This window comes from Heterocephalus glaber, unplaced genomic scaffold, assembly GCF_053883595.1.
Source record: "Heterocephalus glaber isolate CG9 unplaced genomic scaffold, H.glaber_assembly_v1.0 deba00001481, whole genome shotgun sequence".
NCBI classification, from domain to species: Eukaryota; Metazoa; Chordata; class Mammalia; order Rodentia; family Bathyergidae; genus Heterocephalus; species Heterocephalus glaber.
The window spans coordinates 25115079-25135069 of record NW_028258317.1 but is presented as its reverse complement, the minus strand read 5'-3'; the positions used below and the strand labels follow the sequence as shown (position 1 = coordinate 25135069).

General features: G+C 38.1%; 1 protein-coding gene across 3 annotated transcripts in view; it reads left to right on the top strand.

Annotated features, from left to right (window-relative positions):
• The window catches only part of Tek (TEK receptor tyrosine kinase), a 126621-nt gene that overhangs the window by 81174 nt on the left and 25456 nt on the right, over positions 1 to 19991 (top strand). For all 3 annotated transcript variants that reach the window (XM_004838368.4, XM_021252944.2, XM_087183816.1), the window contains 3 exons: positions 2450 to 2611; positions 4435 to 4569; positions 13726 to 14013. In XM_004838368.4, coding sequence (XP_004838425.1) covers positions 2450 to 2611; positions 4435 to 4569; positions 13726 to 14013 — 585 coding nt within the window. The remainder of the gene's footprint in view (positions 1 to 2449; positions 2612 to 4434; positions 4570 to 13725; positions 14014 to 19991) is intronic.

Here is a 19991-nt window from a genome sequence, read left to right as displayed (position 1 = left end):
GGGAAAAGCCAGAAGTCATATGGTACCAGATGCAGTGAATAAGGCAGATGAAGACATACTGTAATGGTTTTTTTTGACAGAAATTGCCATAAACATTTTGAAATGATCAGTACATTGAGGCAGGCATAAAAAGACATGAAAAAGGACTTACACAAATGCTTCAGAAAGTGGCAAGAACAACTGGATGAGTATGTTCAAAGTGAGTAGGAGTATTCTGAGAAAGATGAATGACACTGTCTCTAACTGTAATAAATTTAAAACATTTTTAAATTTAAACATTCACCATATTGTTTGATCATTGCTCAAGTTTGGCTCATAGTTTCAGAGGTTTTAGTCCATAGTTGGTCAGCTCTATTGCTTTTAGGTCTGTGGTGAGGCAGAAACATCATGGTGGAAGGGCATGGCAGAGGAGAACTGCTTACCTCATGGAGCCAGGAAGCAGAGAGAATGGGAAAGAGCCAAAGAGAAAGGACACAGGGACATGCTATATCCTTCAAAGTTACACCTCTCAGGGACCTATTTCCTCCAGCTGGGCCCAACCTCTTAATGACCCATTCAGCTATGAATTCATTGACAGGTTTATGACTTAGCGATCCAATCATCTCTACATTCCAGCTCTGAGCATTGCTGCATTGGGGATTAAACTCTTAATACATGAGTCAGGGAAATACTACATATTTAAACCATAACAATAAGTCAAAGCATTGAGACAGAAGGGAAAAGGAAAATTACTGAACATTGAAATGTCCCTTGATATTTGAAAGGTTCCACATCATATGATATATATTCTTGGGGAGGCAAAAGCAACAACAAACCCCTCATACAGTCATGCATTTCTTTCTTTTTTTTTTTTTTTTGGTACCAGGGATCGAACTCAGGACCTTGCACTTGTGAGGCAGGTGGCGGAACCACTGAGCTAAATCCCCAGCCCCAGTCATGCATTTCTAAGAAAGTTTTTTTTGTGATGCTGAGGATTAAACTCAGAGCCTCACACAGACTACACTTACCACTGAACTATACCTACAGCCCAAGAAAATCTATTTGTAATGGAACTATGGAGCTCACTGGAAATTTACCTGACAAACATCTATTCAGCATCTGATAGATGCTTGGCTGGTGAACAGACCTACACAGTCTGGTCTTTGTCTTTATGCAATTTAGAGTCTAGTACAGTGTTGTGGTACCTTTTTCTCATCTTGCTGAAGAGCTATTATAGAATTTTTATTCCAGAATTCTCCCACATCACCCTAAAAGTTAGTGTCAGAGATGTACTATAATCTGCTTATGTATTGGGTCCCTTTGGAGCACTATAAACCATTGTAATAGCTAAGATTTTTATTTCTCCAAGATCCAATTTTCAGGTTCTTGGCGGTTCTGTCGCCTCCACTGAGATGGGGAACACAGTCTATTTAGTGCATTCACACTAATCATGAGTACTTAAAGGCAGAGAACTTTCCTGCCCATTGTCAGAAATAGGTGTCATAGTGGAAGAAGGGTCAGAAACCTGACATTGTTGGCTTTAAAGGGGGAGGAAGAGGAATGCAGAAAGTCTCTAGAAGCTAGAACAAAGCTTCTAAAAACCACCACAAAACTCTCCTTTATAGCTTCGAGAAAGGAACCCCGCAGATACCTGATGTCAGCTCAGCCATTGCCTGATCTGTACAAGTATAAGGTTGTGGTAGGGGATGAATAGGGGTGAATATATGGTTTAGTGAGAAGACCCATATCAAATATTCACACCAACTTACAAAGAAAAACTCAGGAAATTACAATGAAGAAAGAAATAGAAGTTCTCTAAAAGTAGGTAACATATAAGCCTAACTGAGGCTCTGGGATAGTCCCTGTGATGAAGCCACATTAGAGCTAAGCATTAAATGTCCAGTGAGTGTTAATGGGAGAACAATGGGATGTGGAGCATTCCTTGCAGGAGAACAATATCAACAAAGAATTTAAGAGGTAGGAGTTTGGTGCTTTGTCACTTGGATGAACTGAAAGCTTAGTGGGACTAAAAAAGTCTTGGATGAAAAGAGAGGATAGTAGGAAGTAGGCAGAAAGCAATCCTGCAAGGCCTAGGAAGGCATGTTATAGGTTCAGATATGGGGCGGGGCGGGGTGGGGGGGTATCGGGGATCAAACTCGGGACCTTGCACTTGCGAGGCAGGTGGCGGCACCACTGAGCTAAATCCCCAGCCCTAGGTTCAGATTTTAATCCTGCAAGTTATGAGACCTACTGAAGGGTTGAGGGCAGAGTATTTTAAGGAAGCACTTGGTAGATAAAGGGTGGGAGGAGCTAGAGTAAAGCAGAGTGCAGAAAGCAGGTGATTGCACTGAATCTGAGACCAGAACTCCAAAAGGCTTTTGTGGAGATGTACAGTACTCATCCTCTACCCCTGCTTAAGAGCAACACTCCAAAGCCTAAGGACTAATCTGACTGCTGAAATTGTATTTAGTTCTTCCAAAGCCCCGGAATGCCCCGAATGTGATTGACATTGGACATAACTTTGCTGTCATCAACATCAGCTCTGAGCCTTACTTGGGGGATGGACCAATCAAATCCAAGAAACTTCTGTACAAACCTGTTAATCATCATGAAGGCTGGCGACACATTCAAGGTAAGGTCTGGATATGACACCAGGAAAAACTTTGTCCCCAATCAAGGAAATTCCCTTCTCTCTGTCTCAGCCCTCTACCCTCAGAGGTGGCTGTAGTAGAGAATTCTGTTTCAGAATGTTTGAGAGAGAGGACAGGGAGCCCTCTGAGCTGTGGGACTATGGAACTGAGGGACACAACATCAGCCTGCATTGTGGGTTACTGTCTAGTTCGGTGTTTCCCTTCCATGCTTCCCTAATCTCCAATCCTGTCTTTAGTCTATCTTGCCTGGTCATCGTGAATGATACTTATTTATACCCCAAATATGGTAACAGGAAACCCCAGGGCCTGCTGGAAAGGTAGAGAGAATCTTTAAATCCTAGGAGTCACTGTTTCTGCTGTGTGGAGGTTGTTTATTCTTTTTCTCATTTCATATCTTACTGTATCCTGCAGACTCCTAACACAAAGATTTTTTAAAAGTGTTCAAACCTGAAGATTTTTGAGCTGTGGCAGAGAGCACTGGGGTGGGCAGAGAAGGGAGTGTGAGCAAGAGAGCAACATGTCCCTTCCCCAGCTTCCTGAAAGAAAATAATAATAATTCAGCAAAATGGGACAAAAAATGTCATAAGTTCATGAGAACAGTTACACTTACTTTCAAACACACACCACAGTTCTATTTGTCACATCATGATATAAAATCATAATTTTAATAAAGCAGACTAGACGGCATTATCAGTTGACCATGCTGCTTTAATTGGGCTGTCTTGGAGGTAGACTTGCCCCATCAAGCTTGTATGTAACACATATCCTTCCTTTAATACTTTCATCTTACTATGCCTATGATTTCCCTCCAAGGACCCACTATCCAGTGATAATTGAGATGGCCATAAAACAAGAAAAGGAGGGTTTTCATCAGCTCAATGATGGTGCTAATCTGGGTACACTGAATTAAGTCACTGTATTATTTGTTACTGTGCTTTTCACATTCTATTACAGACTTAAGCAAAATTTGGAATCTCAGAAATGTAAAGCTAACTTTCTGGATTGCTCGTTTTAGTGTCAGTGGCTAGATCTTTTTTTGTGATATGATAGTAACAGTCCACCACCTTTTTTCTACAAGTGGACATCCACAATATAATCTCCTAGGAATTGTTAAATATGGGCCATTTTTTCTTACCAATTAAGAATTTATCATAAAGCAAGAAAGTATCTTTGTAATATCTATGGAGATAGCTAAGGAGAAAAGCATATATCATCTGTATATGGGAACTGTTTTCAAGGAACTTCAGAACCCTTCATTGTAATGATACAGCTATTAAAAGTCAGTTTTCTGGTCATGTTAAGCAAACATAAGTCTTCTTGATAGCTCAATTGTAATTAGCCTTAGGTACTTGAAAATAGTAAAAATAAAATTATATTATTCCAATTGAGTTTTCCTCTATAAATCTGATATTGCATATAGTCAAAGATTTTTGAGGTATTATTTCACAAATAAAAAATAAAAGCTCTAGAGGGAAAATATATAAGCATCTGTGAGATACAGCTATTTAATGTATGCAATGTCACCTGGAGATATCCTTTCAAAAGGCTGATTCTCTTTATATTAAAAAGGGTGAGGGCTGGGGATTTACCTCAGTGGTGCCACCACCTGCCTCGAAAGCACAAGGTCTGAAGTTCGATCCCCAGTACCTAAAAAAAAAAAAAGTCCTTGAAAATTGAATTTCCTGTTTCACTAAGACACTGAATTTTTAAAACCTAAATTCACTTTACATTGCAGTAATAACAATCCCAGTATAAAGAATGTAACAGAATGCAAGCTGAAGTGTTCTGGACTCTGTCTTTTCAGTGACAAATGAGATTGTTACACTCAACTATTTGGAACCTCGAAAGGAATACGAGCTGTGTGTGCAGCTGGTGCGCCCTGGAGAGGGCGGAGAAGGCCATCCTGGACCTGTGAGGCGGTTCACAACAGCGTCTATAGGTCAGTTGAAGCCAACAGGCATTGATTCATGAGCTGGGTGGGAGGGGGAGGAAGGGGAAAGAGGAAGGAAGACCAGGAAGGGTGGCGGTGGGTGGGTAGGGGTAGGGGTGGAAGGAGTTTGCTTTCGAATGGGCGGGAAAGTGACAGGAAGCCTAGCAATTTCAAGCCAAACAGTTCCTTTATTTGGGCTGGACTCCTGGCCTGTCTCCCTGAGGGAGGGTCTGCAGCCAGGGAGTAGGGACGGAGAAGGAAGCCGAAGAGCCTTCCGGAGAGCAGGGACCTCCCCAAGGACATGGGAGTTACTTAGCAATAAACTGTTCTGAGCCTTGGCTCTGTGTTGCACCACCAGCTTCCTGTTTCCCTCTTAAGAGTCCAGACCAGGCTTCTGCCACATGTGTGCTTCACAAATTTGTTTATTTTTAAAAAGAATTTCTAATTTTTCAAAATAATTAAACACATAGTTTTAACATCAAAAAGAATGAAAAGCTTTTATCTAAAGAACAGCACTCCCTGGCTCCACCCCTCCACCTCCTGGTCCTGCTTCCTATAGGCACTCATTTTATTTTCTTATGTTATTTCTTATCAATTTACCTCTGTGTGTCTAAATCAGTGGTTCTCAAATACTCGTGTGCATCAGAATCACCTGAAGAGTTTGTTTTTTCCCTTTGGAACCCAAAGACTCCTTTTCTTATCTTAATACATAATTTTTTTCCTGTTTTAGTCTACTAGAAGCAGAAATATATAGAATAATTTGATGATAAAATTAGGGAATTAGGGAAAACACCCAGCTTCCCTTCTGTGGGGATTGTGTACCCTGAGTGGAACATCCCTTTTCACATGACACACCTAGTTTCATCTGACCAGTACCATCCTTAAAGAGCCAAATGGGACTCAGAACTACTCTGAGGCTTGTGGATGTACTGTACAAGTAAGAAATGGCTTCCTGGGAACCTCTCACGCTATGAATACAAAAAATGAAACCAGAAACTGTATATAATTTAGAAGCTAAAGATATCTCTGTGACTATGGTGAAAGGGATCCCTGATAGGTCATCAGGTTGCTACTAAAATACAAATAGCAATTAATTCTCTCTCAGATCATTGTTGATGAATCAAAAGGGAAGGTTATAATCTGACTCAAATGGAAAATATTTATGAAACAGAACATAAAACATTTCATAGACCCACTATGTACTGTCTTTAGCCCTCAGAATATGTTCCAGGCAGGGCCAGGGACTTAGCTAGGTGGTGTCATCACCTGCCTTGCAAGTGAAAGGTTCTGAGTTTGATCCAGTACCTCAAAAAAAAAAAAAAAGTTCCAAGCAGGATGTATTTAGAAGTCTCTTGGAGTATTTCAAAGTACTTCTTAGAGGTAGGTGGGAAGGGAATTCTTGAAGGTTCTCCTTTTGATATAGAAATGATATCAGAACTCTAAATGATATAGGGGAAATATTATAACTCCCAACCTGTTAGATGTCAGATACACCAAGTTCATGTTCTCTAAAATCATAGAATGAATTCTAGAAACAATGGAGATTAAGAGTAGGAAATATTTATTGGGAGGAGAGATTTTTTAGCTCTGAGGCAAGAAGGGTCCCAAATGGATAGTGGAGGACCCCACTTTTCAGGGGAAGTTTTATAAAGCGCAACCATGTAGGTACAATGTTGGTTAATACTTAGGTGGGATCACTGTTGGAAGCAAGTCTCATAGCAAGTGTACATGGAAAGAACAAAGACCTTTTCAGGAAGGTGATGGGTCCAAGGGTCTTGGTCATCAATCAAGGTGACTGAGGTATCTAGACTTCATTAGACCAAGTGTTGCCATTTATCTCCCTTGTAAAATTATGAGGCCTGGTCATTTTGTCTTTGTCTTGAGGTCTGGCCTCTACTTGATGTACCTCGGGTCACAGTTGTGATGTGTTTTTATCTTTTGTACTGACTCTCAAGCGCCAGCCCTATCTCACTGCCTATAATATTTGTACTTAACTTAGCTGTCTATAATGCTTTTTCCCATCATTTGAATTTTGCTGATGTTAGTTTTTTGATTCATTTGGCATTTACTGAATGTGTGTGTTGACTGAGGTGATGAAGGCCAGGGAGACCAGGAGAGGAGAGAAGAAAACATTCTGAACACATTGCAGAAAGAGACAGGACTGGGTGAAGGTTTACCTTGTTCCATGAGGGAAAGAAAAAGTGGAAATGACTGCACATATCGAAGCACTGTCTTAGGAGGTTTACATATATTCTCTAAAGCATCATGTCTCCATGCTGCTTTGTCATCAGAAGCCTGCCCCAACCTGCTAGGTAGCTTATTTTGCATCTTAAAGTTTAGAGATTAACAAAAAGAGTGGAAATCATTTGTCTTAACTTAGGATCTAGAGAAAGGACCAATAAGACTTTTAGCCTAAGGCCAAGCAAAAGTACTCCTATTGGCTCATTCTCATTTGTCTGAGAACAGTCAGAACTAGCTGGTCAGACTTTCTGGGAGATAAAAATAAAAGATTCTTCCTCTCAACTTTAAGTACTAATGAAATGTTTTTCAAACTCATTTTAAAAATCACCCCTGTCTTAGTTACTTGTTGCTGAGACAAAATACCTGACCCCACAAGATAAAGGAGGAAACTTACACTTAGTTCACAGTTTAACAAGATGGCAGTCTATAGTTGGCTGGCTGCAAAGCAGGGTGGAATTGTGGAAGGGCATGGCAGAGGAGAAACAGCCTGTGACATGGCAATCAGGAAGCAGCCTAACTTCCTTCTTCTTGCCCTTTTTATTACTCTAGACTACACACCTATTGGTTGGTACCACCCACACCCAGGGTGGGTCTTCCCTCTTCAATAAATTCATTATCCACACCCTGAACTATGTTAAGCCAATCAGTGAACTAATCCAGTATCACACAACCATAATCCATTATCACACACAACCATGATCCATTCATCTCCCAAAAGCCTTTGAACACAGGAGGCTTTGGGGAATATCTAGATATAAGCCATAACATTCAGTCCCTGGCCCCTAAAAGACTCATACATCCTTTTATGCAAAATGCATTTAGTCTATATCTAAGAGTTGCCAAAGTCCTAACAGTTTTAGCATTGCTGAAAAGTCCAAGTCTAAAATTTCCTCTGAGTTCTAAGGCACACTCTTAGCTGTGAGCCCCTGTAAAAATAAAAAGAAAGTTAAACACTTCCAACATACAATGATACAAGATAAACATTCCCATTCCAAAAGGTACAAATAAGGAGATAGAAAGGAATGGAACCAAAGCAAGAACAAAATCCATTGGGGCAAACATTAAACCCCATAATTTCATGTTGAGCACTTGGTACAATCTGTGGCATGATGAGAACTTCAAAGGGATTGGGGGGCCCCACCCCTATGGCACTGCCAGTGGTTGTAGCCTTCATGGCCTTTCTTGGACTGGCTTTGCTCACTCCTTGTGGCTTTCCTCAGAATAAAACCTTATTGTTTTCTCACAGAAACTTAGCCATTTGATCATGACCAATGTATACATATCACAATAATGTGTTTATCAATGTATTTCCCACAAGGCTATGGAAATTATTGGGGTCCCCTTTGTGAACAAAGGCTGGAATCAATTTTTTCCAGGCAGCGGCTCCTTTATTTACAAAGGAGAATCATGTCCAGTAGTTTTCCTAAGCCCAGGGGTCTTTAATTATCTTAACAAATTTTTGGATGACCTATGAGAACCAGATCATAACAGTTAACACATTATTTTTGACCAATGAAAGTTTCCCAAGTTATACATAGACAACAATATGTACTGTATTTGTAAAACCAGTTTTGACATCATTCGGTTCATTTGGCAACCTGGAGAAGGCATGTCTTTAGTGACATTTATCTATAAGCCAACTTGAGTTACAGGTGAACATCTTTTTTGCCTTTTGGATTTTTTAAAGAAGAAAAAAATCATTGAAAAAAACAGCTGTACATATTGTAACAAATTAAATAGACAGACACACACATACATAAGATGACTTGTTTATAAACCAGAGTGCACTCAGATGTTTTTGGCCAAGTTGAATTATAATAACTCTTTTATAATTTGTAGGTTTGTTACCATAAATAAGACTAGTCAGAACTTTTTGTAGGTCAATTAACAGAGATCTCTTGTAATAAGAATAAAAAGGAATAAAAATCTTATACACTTGTAAAAGCAAAGACCATTTTTAAGATGGGCCCTAGGCTGACAATTTATCTGATTGGAATACCCATCTATACAGGCTTTTTATTGTTGCTTTGATAGCCATAGTTGTTTGATAGCCATATGTAGCTGTTACCTCTAAAGGGACAAACTGTTAAAAGTAATTTTAACTATCTCCAGTGGGGGTGTACTCAGGCCAGGTTTACATATAGAGACTAAGTGACACTCTTTGGAGCTAAGTATGAATTCCACACAGTAAGGGAAGAAGGCCTGCCAAGGCTCCAACCTGCTGTGCTGCGGATGTCTACTTATGACAGTTTTTTTCCGTTTTGAAAGGAAGCAAAGGGAAATAAAGCCTCTTGTTCTGTGCCCAATCTAAGGTGTCCCTTAGACTTTATCTTGTCCAGTGCCAGTGGTGGCTGACTAGAGGTGCAGGGAAGTGGCCAGAGCTGGGTTGGCTCTTCTTACCATTCTCTAATTTTGCCTGAGGGTTTAAAGACAGGTAAATTTGGACTAAAACTTTTACAATTATTTTTTGAGAGTGTCAAGATTAAACCTAGACCACTTTTCTATATGGCTCAGAAATAAGTGAAGGTCAGCTTTACTCTAGAAGGGTTCCAGGGATGGGAAACTCACCATTCTTGAAACTTTGTCTTGAAATCCAGCAGCCACAGAGGAGAGAAGTGCCTTGAACCAAATATTTTTGAGAACTGTGTTATTTCTCAGGGGCAGGGTAGTGAAAAAGGAACAGAAGGGTGACCAACTCAGGTGTAGAAAGACAATGAATATCTGAGCCTGTAATTTCTAGGAATCCCCTTAGGTGTTTTAGAGTCTTTAGCTGTGGAAAGGAAAGCATTGGTTTATTTCTTTCTTCCCCCAGTCTTTGGGTTCCCTTAGATATAATGCCTAAATATTTTACCCCAAGCCCGCAAAGTTGTGCCTTAGATCTGGAAACATTGTAACCCCCGTTTGTTAGAAAATTCAGCAGAGTACAGGTGTCTTGGCTAGAAAGCTCTTCCAAGGGGGCACGTAACAGTATGCCATCTACATATTGCAAGATTGACTTGGAAAAAACTATAATATTTCCTTCTATCAAATCAGGATCTAGGGATGTCTTCATCTTTTTCCTGATAAATAGTTGACAATTTAAAATAGTTGAAGGGCTTAGTTCTCATTTTTCTTAGATCTTCAAGAATGCATGCCTGAAAATGCAGAAGATTCTGTTTTAACATTTAGATCTTTGATCTATTCTGATTTTAGTTTAGTATATGTTCAGAGATATGAGTCAAGATTCAATCTTTTGAATAGATAGCCTCTTTATCAAGTGGTGCTGAGAAAATTGGCTACCTTTCCTCCAGCATGTTTTTTGGCTCCTTTGTCAAAGATCAGATAGCTATAGCTGCTTGGAATTATTTCTGCATCTGCTATTCTATTCCATTAATGATCATGTCCTTTTTTCTCAATACTATGCTTTTATAAAAATTGTTGTAGCTTTATTGTATAACTTAAAGTCTGAGATTGTGATGCTTCCTTCTTTGCTTTTGTTGCCCAGGCTTGTTTTTGCTGTTCTACTTTCTTCTGGTTGATATGAATTTTGGGATTGTTGATATGAATTTTGGGATTGCTCTGGCTAATGTTTCAAGAACTATATTATACAGTAGTGGTGATAGTGGAATTCCTTGTCTTGTGTTTGATTTTAGAGAGAAGGCTTTGAGCTTCTCCCCATTTAGTATGATATTAGCTATTGATTTGTAATAAATGGCTTTATCAGATTGACATAAGGTCCTTCTATACCTATTTTCTGTAGTTTTTTTTTATCATGAATGGATGTAGGATTTTTTCAAAGGTTTTTTTCTGCATCTATTGAGATGATCATGTGTTTTTTGTCCTTCTTTCTGTTTATGAGATATATTACATTTATTGATTTGTATATGTTGAAGCATCCCTACATCCCTAATATGAGTTGACTTGATCATGATATGTGATCTTTTCATGATTTGTTACATTCTGTTTGCCAGTATCTTACTGAGAATTTTTGCATCTATGTTCGTTAAATAAATTGGCCTACTGTTTCTCTCTCTCTCTCTCTCTCTCTCTCTCTCTCTTCAGATCCTTATCTGGTTTTGGAATCAGGGTAGTGCTAGCTTCCAAGAATGATTTTGGAAGTACTCCTTCACTTTCAATTTCATTAGAGTGTTTGAGGAGTATTGGAGTTAGATCTTCCCTAAAGTTCTTGCAGAATCCAGTGGTGAAGCCATGGGGACCTGGACTTAGTTGGTAGTTTTGTTGTTGTTGTTATTTCTTCAATTTCATTGCCCCTTTTTGGATTTTTCAGTGTTTGTAAATCTTGATTTACTTTTGGTAATTCTCTCTCTCTCTCTCTCTCTCTCTCTCTCTCTCTAATATATATATATAATCTATATAATATATATATCATCTATCCATTTCTTCTGAATTTTTCCGTTTATTAGAGTACTGGTTTTCAAAATAGCTACTAATAATCTTCTAGATTTTGGGAGTGTCCTTTGTGATTTTGCCTTTTTCATTTCTAATTGCATTGATTTGGATCTCTTCTTTCTTTTTTGGTAAGATTTTCTATTTTGTTTGCTCTTTCAAAGACCCAGATCTTCAATTCATTGATTCTTTGTATTGCTTTTTTAGTCTCAGTTTCATTAAGCTCTGTTCTGATGTTTGTAATTTCCTTCCCTGGACTAGCTTTGTATTTGGATTGTTCCTGTTTTTCGAAGAGCTTGCAGTGTATTATTAGTTTGTTTATTTAGGCCTTCTCTGTTTTTCTGATGTGGACATTCACAGCAATAAATTTCCCTGTTAAGACTGCTTTTATTGTGTCCCATAGGTTCTGATATGTTATACTAACATTATCATTTAATTCTAGGAACTAATCTCTTCCTTTTTTCCTTCTGTGATCTACTGATTATCCAAGAGGGTATCTTTAATTTTTATGTATTTGTAAAATTTCTGTGGTTAGGGTTAGGTGTTCTAGGCTTAGAGTTAGGTTAGAGTTATGTGGTTGGAGTTACACTGGGAATCCTGAACTGAAGTTGTTTTTTAGTTATTCTGAATCTCAGTCTTAAATAATCAACACCTTCCCCAAATGGCACCCGTTTAAATTCTCTCTGGCAATATGGTGGGCACTGCACTGGATTCCTTCTTCAGCTGTTCCCTGCCTATTGGAAGGAGTCACTTTGCAGTAAAACTCCATGACATTTTTGCAATTTATAATAGCTGCATGGGCTTTGTACGGGGTAACTGCTGCTGGCCTGGTCCTTTGTTTCTCTCTGGAGCTCCTGAGTCTAGGGCAGTGATAGTGAACCTTTTAGAGCTTTCAGTGATAACAAACAACCCGCTGTGGCAAGTGTACTCTAGGGGCTTACCCTTGTGTCTGCAGAGACAATTTCCCCTCCCTGGGACCTGAGGTAAGCTTTCAGACTCCTTCCTTCTTTGCTCTGGATTATGGTTTGTTTCTCCAACTTCTCTGTAGCTTCTAATTTTTATGTCAGTTCCTTCCCAATTTCCAGAGATCTACCTTTTTTTCTCTCTCTCTCTTTATCAAGTTGTTATTTTGCAGGTGTCTGGATGCTGGGTCTCAGAAAGGCTGAATTTTGCTGCTGATCACTATTTCTCCATTAAAGTAAAGACCTATGACATTTTAATACCACAGATATGTGGTCCATCTCTTTGTGTACCATGGCTCTTTGTAAACCACTGTAATCTAAAATTTTTATCATATCACAAAAACCAATTTTTGTCCCCCAAGAGTGTTAACATTGCCCCTGAGAGTGCATGAATAAGATTCTCCTTCTCTTATGTTTTGAAAGCACTTTATATCTCAAGTTTATAAATCAATTACTGTTACTAACTGAAAACACAGATTCCTGCTTTGTTTATTGATACAAGATAAGACAGGGAAAGAAAAGAGAGAAGGACAGAGAAAGGAAACTAATATTAATAGAGCCCCTAAAACCTTCAAAGCATTTTTATATCTATGATCTCATTTATTCCTCCTGCATATGTAAGATGAATGTTTTCAATGCATTTTACATGTGAAGAGAGAGGTTAAGAATTTTGTCAAGGTTAGAAAACTGAAGTGACATGGTGCAGCATCTTTGAAAAAAAACATAATTTTTTTTCACTCAGCCGCCTGTTTGGTGACCTATGTTTCTATGGATAACTAAGGCTAGGCAGCATGTGGTTATTGCTGATATCTGGATATGATCAGAACAGGGCTAGGGCTTGCCTTGTCTTCACAGCTGCTATGATGTCTGAAATTCTCTATTGAGCACAGGTGAAGTGACCCTGAAATTTCTTCAAAATGTATTTCTCAATATATAACATAACAGAAACACTCAATACTCACCTACTGTCTTACAACCTCAGAAAATTTATTATTTTAATTTTCCATCTGTTTTACTCCTATCTTTTGCTAATTGTAGACATGATTTTTTTATCAAGATCCAATCAGAACTTTTACTCATGTACTATAAAAGCTTTTATTGGGATTCCATACTTTTTTAAATTATCTATTTTAATCCTTTGGGAGGCTTTATTGTGATACATTAAATAACTCCTTATTTTGAATGTTCACAGTTCTTTCAACTGTTTGCTATTACAATGAACATCTCTATGCACATAGATTTTCCTGTTTGTTTAGAATATTTCTTCAGGATAAATTTCTGGTAGCCAGATGTCAAGGCCAAAGAATGTGATCACTTTTAGTGCTCTTGAGAAAAATACTTCTAATTTATTCTTCAGTGGGGTTGTACTCCTATATTAAAATTACTCAAATGACATGTTAGAATTATTATAAAGATTTACTATTTTGATAAGAAAAAATATATGGCTGCTACATGCTGCTTTGATAGCTTATGAAGTTGTTATTCTAGAAGCTAAAGTTATTCTTTCAAGCTGTACTTTGGATCTGAAATTAATTCTGTCCTATATAAAAATAATGATATTTCTGGTTTCTTCTAGGACTCCCTCCTCCCAGGGGGCTTAGTCTCCTACCAAAAAGTCAGACCACATTAAATTTGACCTGGCAACCAATATTTCCAACCTCAGAAGATGACTTTTATGTTGAAGTGGAGAGGAGGTCTGTGCAAATAAAAAGTGATCAGCAGAATATCAAAGTGCCAGGCAACTTGACTTCAGTGCTACTCAACAACTTACACCCCAGGGAGCAGTACGTAGTCCGAGCTAGAGTCAACACCAAGGCCCAGGGAGAATGGAGTGAGGACCTCACTGCCTGGACTCTTAGTGACAGTAAGTAGCTTGTGCTGCTCTGGTCTCTCCTGAACAACAGTCCAGTACTGCCCTTCGGATTTAACGTCTGTCACTTCAGGAATCTATCACTTAGAAATCATAAAAGGTAGTTAGTTGTGATGAAAGCTAGTTGGTATCCACCTAATCATTTTAGAAACCTATTATGTATAAGAAAACCTCATTTGGATTTGCAATGATTGTAGCAGGACTATACTCAAACTTACCTTTCCTTGGTATGGAGCTGTTTATTAAGTAGTTCAGTATCATTAATGAGGGTTTTCTCAGGCTTGTTTAATCAGCTTTGGGACAGTTTTTGTTTTGTTTTTTGGTGCAGGAATTGAACTCAGGACCTTGCGCTCGCCAGGTAGGCGCAGTGCCACTGAGTTACACCCCCGGGCCTGGGACAGTTTTTAAGGATAATTATGTATCTATATGTAATTGATGCCAATTAATGAGGGGTGACTCTTTCCTGATCTTAAAACCCTTCAAACCTGAAAGCCCTTCAAAACAGACAATTCTTGGAAAAATAATATCTATCTGAGGGTAATAAAACAATGTGTTGTTTAAAACATTCTGTATTTCAAGTTTTTCTGCATTTCAGATTGGTCACTTAAAATTAGTTGAAACTTTCTTTGTAGTACTGATTTTTTCATCATTAAATAGTTTTGTTTTGCTTCACTGGATTATAACTGTGTCTAAGCATCTTGGAGCACTTAGAAATATAAGGTACCTCTTGGACACACCAGCTACCAGTCAGGGTCACATGGTCCCTTGCCAAACTTCAAAATCTGAGGCTGTCTTCAGCTGGTTTTCTGCTTAGTAACAAGTGTAGAGGTTGGCTCAGTGTTTCTCTGGCCGACTCTTTCTGTGTCAGTGACTAGTGAAAGTCTGAGCTATTTTGTCAGTGTTAGGGAATATACTATATAAATATATATATAAAATATATATAATCTCCATTATACATATATAATATGTATATATGTGTGCATATGTGTGTATATACTTATATGTACTATGAAATTTAGAAGTTACAAAATAATGCACAGACTAACAAAAAAGTTTTAACATTCCTACCACCCGGAATTAACAACTATTAATTCTTTGTCATATTTTCTTTCAGTATTTTTTTTGACTTGTAGAAAAAATAATACTGCACAGTTATATTAAAATCCTCTTTAGGGCCAGGGATTTAGCTCAGTGGCACCGTGCCTGCCTGGCAAGTGCAAGGTCCTGAGTTTGACTCCCAGTACTCCACCCCCCCAAATCCTCTTTGACTGTCATCTCTACTCCATTTCTATTTCCTTTTCCCTGGAGGCAACCCAAAGTATAAGTTTATTATGCATCTTTCCAGTCATTGTTATATAATGAAATATATATGGATGCATAACCTGTACATAAAAACTGTGCATCATTCATTCTTTTTTGAATAGGCATGATTTCTGTGTTAACTTCTTTTTTTTTCTGTGTTAACTTCTTTAGATCTGATGTATGCCGTTTAGACTTCTGTATAATTTCTATTTTATGAATAATCCATGTTATTCATTCCCCCTTTCCTTGTAGAGCCAGGGTCTTACTATGTAGTCTAGGCTGTCCTTAAATACTATATAGCCCAAATTTACAGTCCTTCTGTCTCAGCCTCCCAAGTGCTGGGATTACAGGCATGCGCCACCACACTTGGCTGTCCATTCTCTTGTAGATGGGAGTTTAGGTTGCTTTCATGTTTTTACAGTCACCAACAAAAATGCAGTGACTGTCTTTATACATGTGTCCATGTGCCTTGGCGTGAGGGCTTTTGTGGGGAGCATGTCCAGAAGGGAAATTCATGGTTAGTGTGCCTCTAAAGTGCCTAGTCATTGTGTACTCGCTCGGGGGTGGCTGAGTGCACCCTATTCCCTGTACTCGTCTCTGTATCTGTACCCTTCCCCTATGCTTACACCACTTGATATGGTCTACCCTTTTTAGTTTTGACAATCTTAAAAGCAGAAAATGCTGCTTCATTTATTTCTTTTCTTTTTTTTTGGTACCAGGGATCGAACTCAGGACCTTGTGCTTGTGAGGCAGGTGCCAGAACCACTGAGCTGAATCCCTGGCTCATTTATTTCATTTCATTTCCTGGATAACTAGCAAGGATGAGCATGTTTTCTCATGCTTACAGATCATTTCTGTTTTCTTTTTATATATTTGTTGATATAATTTGCCCATTATAGGTTATATTTCTTACTGATGAAAAATATCATATAATCTGGGTGCTAGTCTTATTGTAGTCATTATATACATATATTCTCCTAAGCCCTTTCTTTTAGCTTTGTTTATGATGTCTTTTACTCATAGCACATTTAGATGCACTCAGAACTATCAATATTTGCCATTATATTGAAAATTTTGTATTTTGGAATTATTCCCTACAAGGTCATCAATATATTCTCTGTATTTTTTTTAATGGGTCTAATGGGATCTTTTGTATATTCAGGTCTTAGGAATGCTAGTTGAGTATGTAGTGTATTTTAATATTTTTTAGAGATTACTTATTTGCATATGGCAAGACAATGATCCCAATGTCATACATTAAATAGTCCCTCTGGTGACACATGCCTAGTTCTCATATTTATTTTGAACCTATTTCTTTTTTTTTAAAATTAAATTCTTTTATTGGTACATTGTAGGTATACAACACAATTACATTTCTCATTGGGAATTGTACCTTTACATAATGCATTTTGGTTCTTATTTTTTCCCCATTCCTAGCCCTCCCTTCACGCCCTCCACCCTTCCCTATTTACAGACTTTATTTCCATTTTTTCCATTTCTCAGCATTTTTCCTTTCCCTTCTTTCCTTTCCCCTGCCCTCCCACTACCCCTACCCCTTTGGACCTTTTCTTCCTATTTTGCATTATCGATTATTCATTCTAATCATTGGTACATTTTAGGTATACAATATAATGACATTCATCATTGGAAATCTGCACCTTTACATAGTCTCTCTTGGTTCTTATTTTTCACCCTTGCCCAGCCCTCCCTTCAACCCCTCCATTTCTCCCTAGTTAGAAAGATTTTGTTCCTATTTTTCCATTTTCCCATATTAATCCCACTCCCTTCTATCCTTTCCCCTAGCCCTCCCACTTCCTTCCCCTTTGCCCCTTTTCTTCCTATTTCACATTACCTATTATACATTTTAGTCCTTATTTACACTTTCAGTTTCTCACACCAGAGAAACTATTCGGTATTTATTCACGTGTGTCCTATTTATTTCACTTAAGAGTATTGCCTCAATGTGCATCCACTTAGCTATAAATGTCTCTAATTTCTCATTTTTGATGGCTGAGTAGTACTCCATTTTATTAAAAAACCACATTTTCTTTATCCAGTCTCCAGTTGATGGGCATTTGGGCTGTTTCCAAGTTTTAGCTATCACAAACTGTGCTGCTATGAACATGGGCGCACATATATCACTGTGGTATGATTCTTTTAGTTCTTTGGGGAAGATCCCCAGCAGTGGAATAGCAGGGTCAAATGGGACTTCCAGTCCTAGTTCTTTGAGGTATCTCCATACTGATTTCCACAGTGCTTGCACCAGTCTACACTCCCACCAGCTGTGGAGCAGGGTTCCTCTTTCCCCACAGCCCCACCAGCATTTGTTATTGGTTGATTTCATGATAGCAGCCATTCTTCCTGGAATGAAGTGGAATCTCAGCGTTGTTTTCATTTGCATCTCTTGAATGACCAGTGATGTTGAACATTTTTTCATGTATATATTTGCTATTTCTGCTTCTTTGTGTGAGAAATGTCTGTTCATTTCAGATGCCCATTGAACCTATTTCTTAGCTCTGTTCTTTTTGTATGATTTGTGTGCTTGTTCCTTTGCCCTTTCCACTCTGTGTAAATTAATTGTATATTTGTGAGATGCCTTGATAACTGTAGAGTGAGTCACTATTTTATTTTTCAAGTTTATCTTGTATGCATTTACAATTCTGTATAAATTTGACCCTCATTAGAATTATACACTATCAGAATAATACCATCTTATCCTAGGCTTAACCACACTCTAGCTAATGGTCACTGGAAGTGGGCTTGCTTTGGGTGATAGCTTAGAATTAGATGGGGGGTGGTTTATGCTGGAGGTGTGGTAGGAATGCTGAGATTGGCAGGGTTGGAGTATGGTCTCTACTGGGACAGGAACCTAGGATGAGAAGGATATCAATAAGAACATTTCAATTTTAACTGATAGATTTGTTAATATACTCTGCTGACATTTGCTGACCTTATATATAGATTGTTCAGAAGTAAAGTTATTATTTCTGCTTATAAAGTCTGTGTTGTTTCCCAGAATAGCAATTCTATTTATTATAAGTATAAGAAGTGAAATGAAGGCCAGAGATTTAGCTCAGTGGTGCCGCCACTTGCCTTGAAAACGCAAGGTCCCAACTTTGATCCCCGGTACCAAAAAACAAAAAAAGATGAAATGAATTAAGAGTTGGCATATGTTCTTAAAAATATGTGTATTATGTGTATAACGTTTTCCTATTAAAAACACTTACATGTAGAATATTGGTCCCTTAAAATGACCATATGAAGTAAGTAAAGTGAGAGTTATCATATTAAACAGATAAGGAACCTGAGGCACAGTGGAGGGCAGTTGACTTGGTCAGAGTTACACAGCTGTGAAGCCATTGAGGTCTAGAATCAAACTCACATTTAAGTTTTCTTTTTTTCTCTCACCTTTCTTCCTTCCTTCCTTTCCTTCCCCTTTCTCCCCCCCCCACCTCTCTCCCCTTCCTTCTTTCTTTTCAAATTATGTTATACATATGTCTGTTTAGATTCACAGCCAACATCTTCAAAGCAAGTTTTGTTCTTGGAGTTTCCTTTAGCAATGATACCAAATTTCTAAATTGTTTATGGTCTGATTAGTGCTTCCTTTAAAGTCATCTTGGGAACATGCTAAAATGTAGATGCTCATCCCAGATGCCCTGCACCTAAATCAGAGGTCCACTGCACTATCTTGGAGGGAGACTCCTTTCAGACTTAAAATGAATAAATTGCTAAATGAAAATTTATGATTTTTAGTTGGGACCAAAATTACATTCATTATTCTGCTAACATATCTGCAGGGCACTGCTTATTTTTGTGCTTAGAGGACCACTGGTTTATGAAGCTGAATATTCTTTTGAGGCACAATTATGCAAATATTAAATATGTGTTCAAAGTAATCTTGAAATGTTAGTATTTCTATTACTTTTGTAATCTTGTGAGAACAAGTTATTTTATATTTTTATAAAAATCTTGGTGCTGGATGCAAACGAAGTGGAGATATACTTTTGATTAATTATTATGCTTTGGAGTAATTTACCACTTGGTGGACATAAAAAATAACAATCAGATTTGAAAGGCTCAAAATCCAATATCTAATTCTCATAAATTGCCATGGTTACCTAAGAAGGATAATAGGGGAACATCAACATAGTGAAAAGAGTAGATTTAGAATGAAGAAGAATTTGGGGGAATGTAGAATAGAAAGAATATAACTTAAGATATTTCTTAGAGGTTTTGATTTGCTTAAAAGCAGTGAATTATATATAGAAAGATAATGGTATGAGGTGTTAAACAGCCTGGGTCTACTACTTGCTCAGAGATTGTCTCTAAAATTTGGATAATAAACATATTTGTACTGCTTATGTATCTGCTTGTGTGGTTATGAGTCTGCCTGTGATACTGTAAGATTTTCTTTTAAGTGCCCGCTAGGCAAATTTTCTACCCCTGAGCCATAACCTGAGCTCCTCAAGAGTATGCATGTGGAAGTAACTTCATAAACAACCTACCTTCCCTTCTGGCCTTTCCCTTTAGGAAAAGAGTTCCAGGGAGATTGCAGGTATGATTCTGTGCATATTATCTTCACACCTTGGAACTTCAAAATGTCTCTCTCTCTCTCATCCTGCCCATGTCTCTGAATGATGGAATCTCACTTTTTCCCAAATCCCAATTGC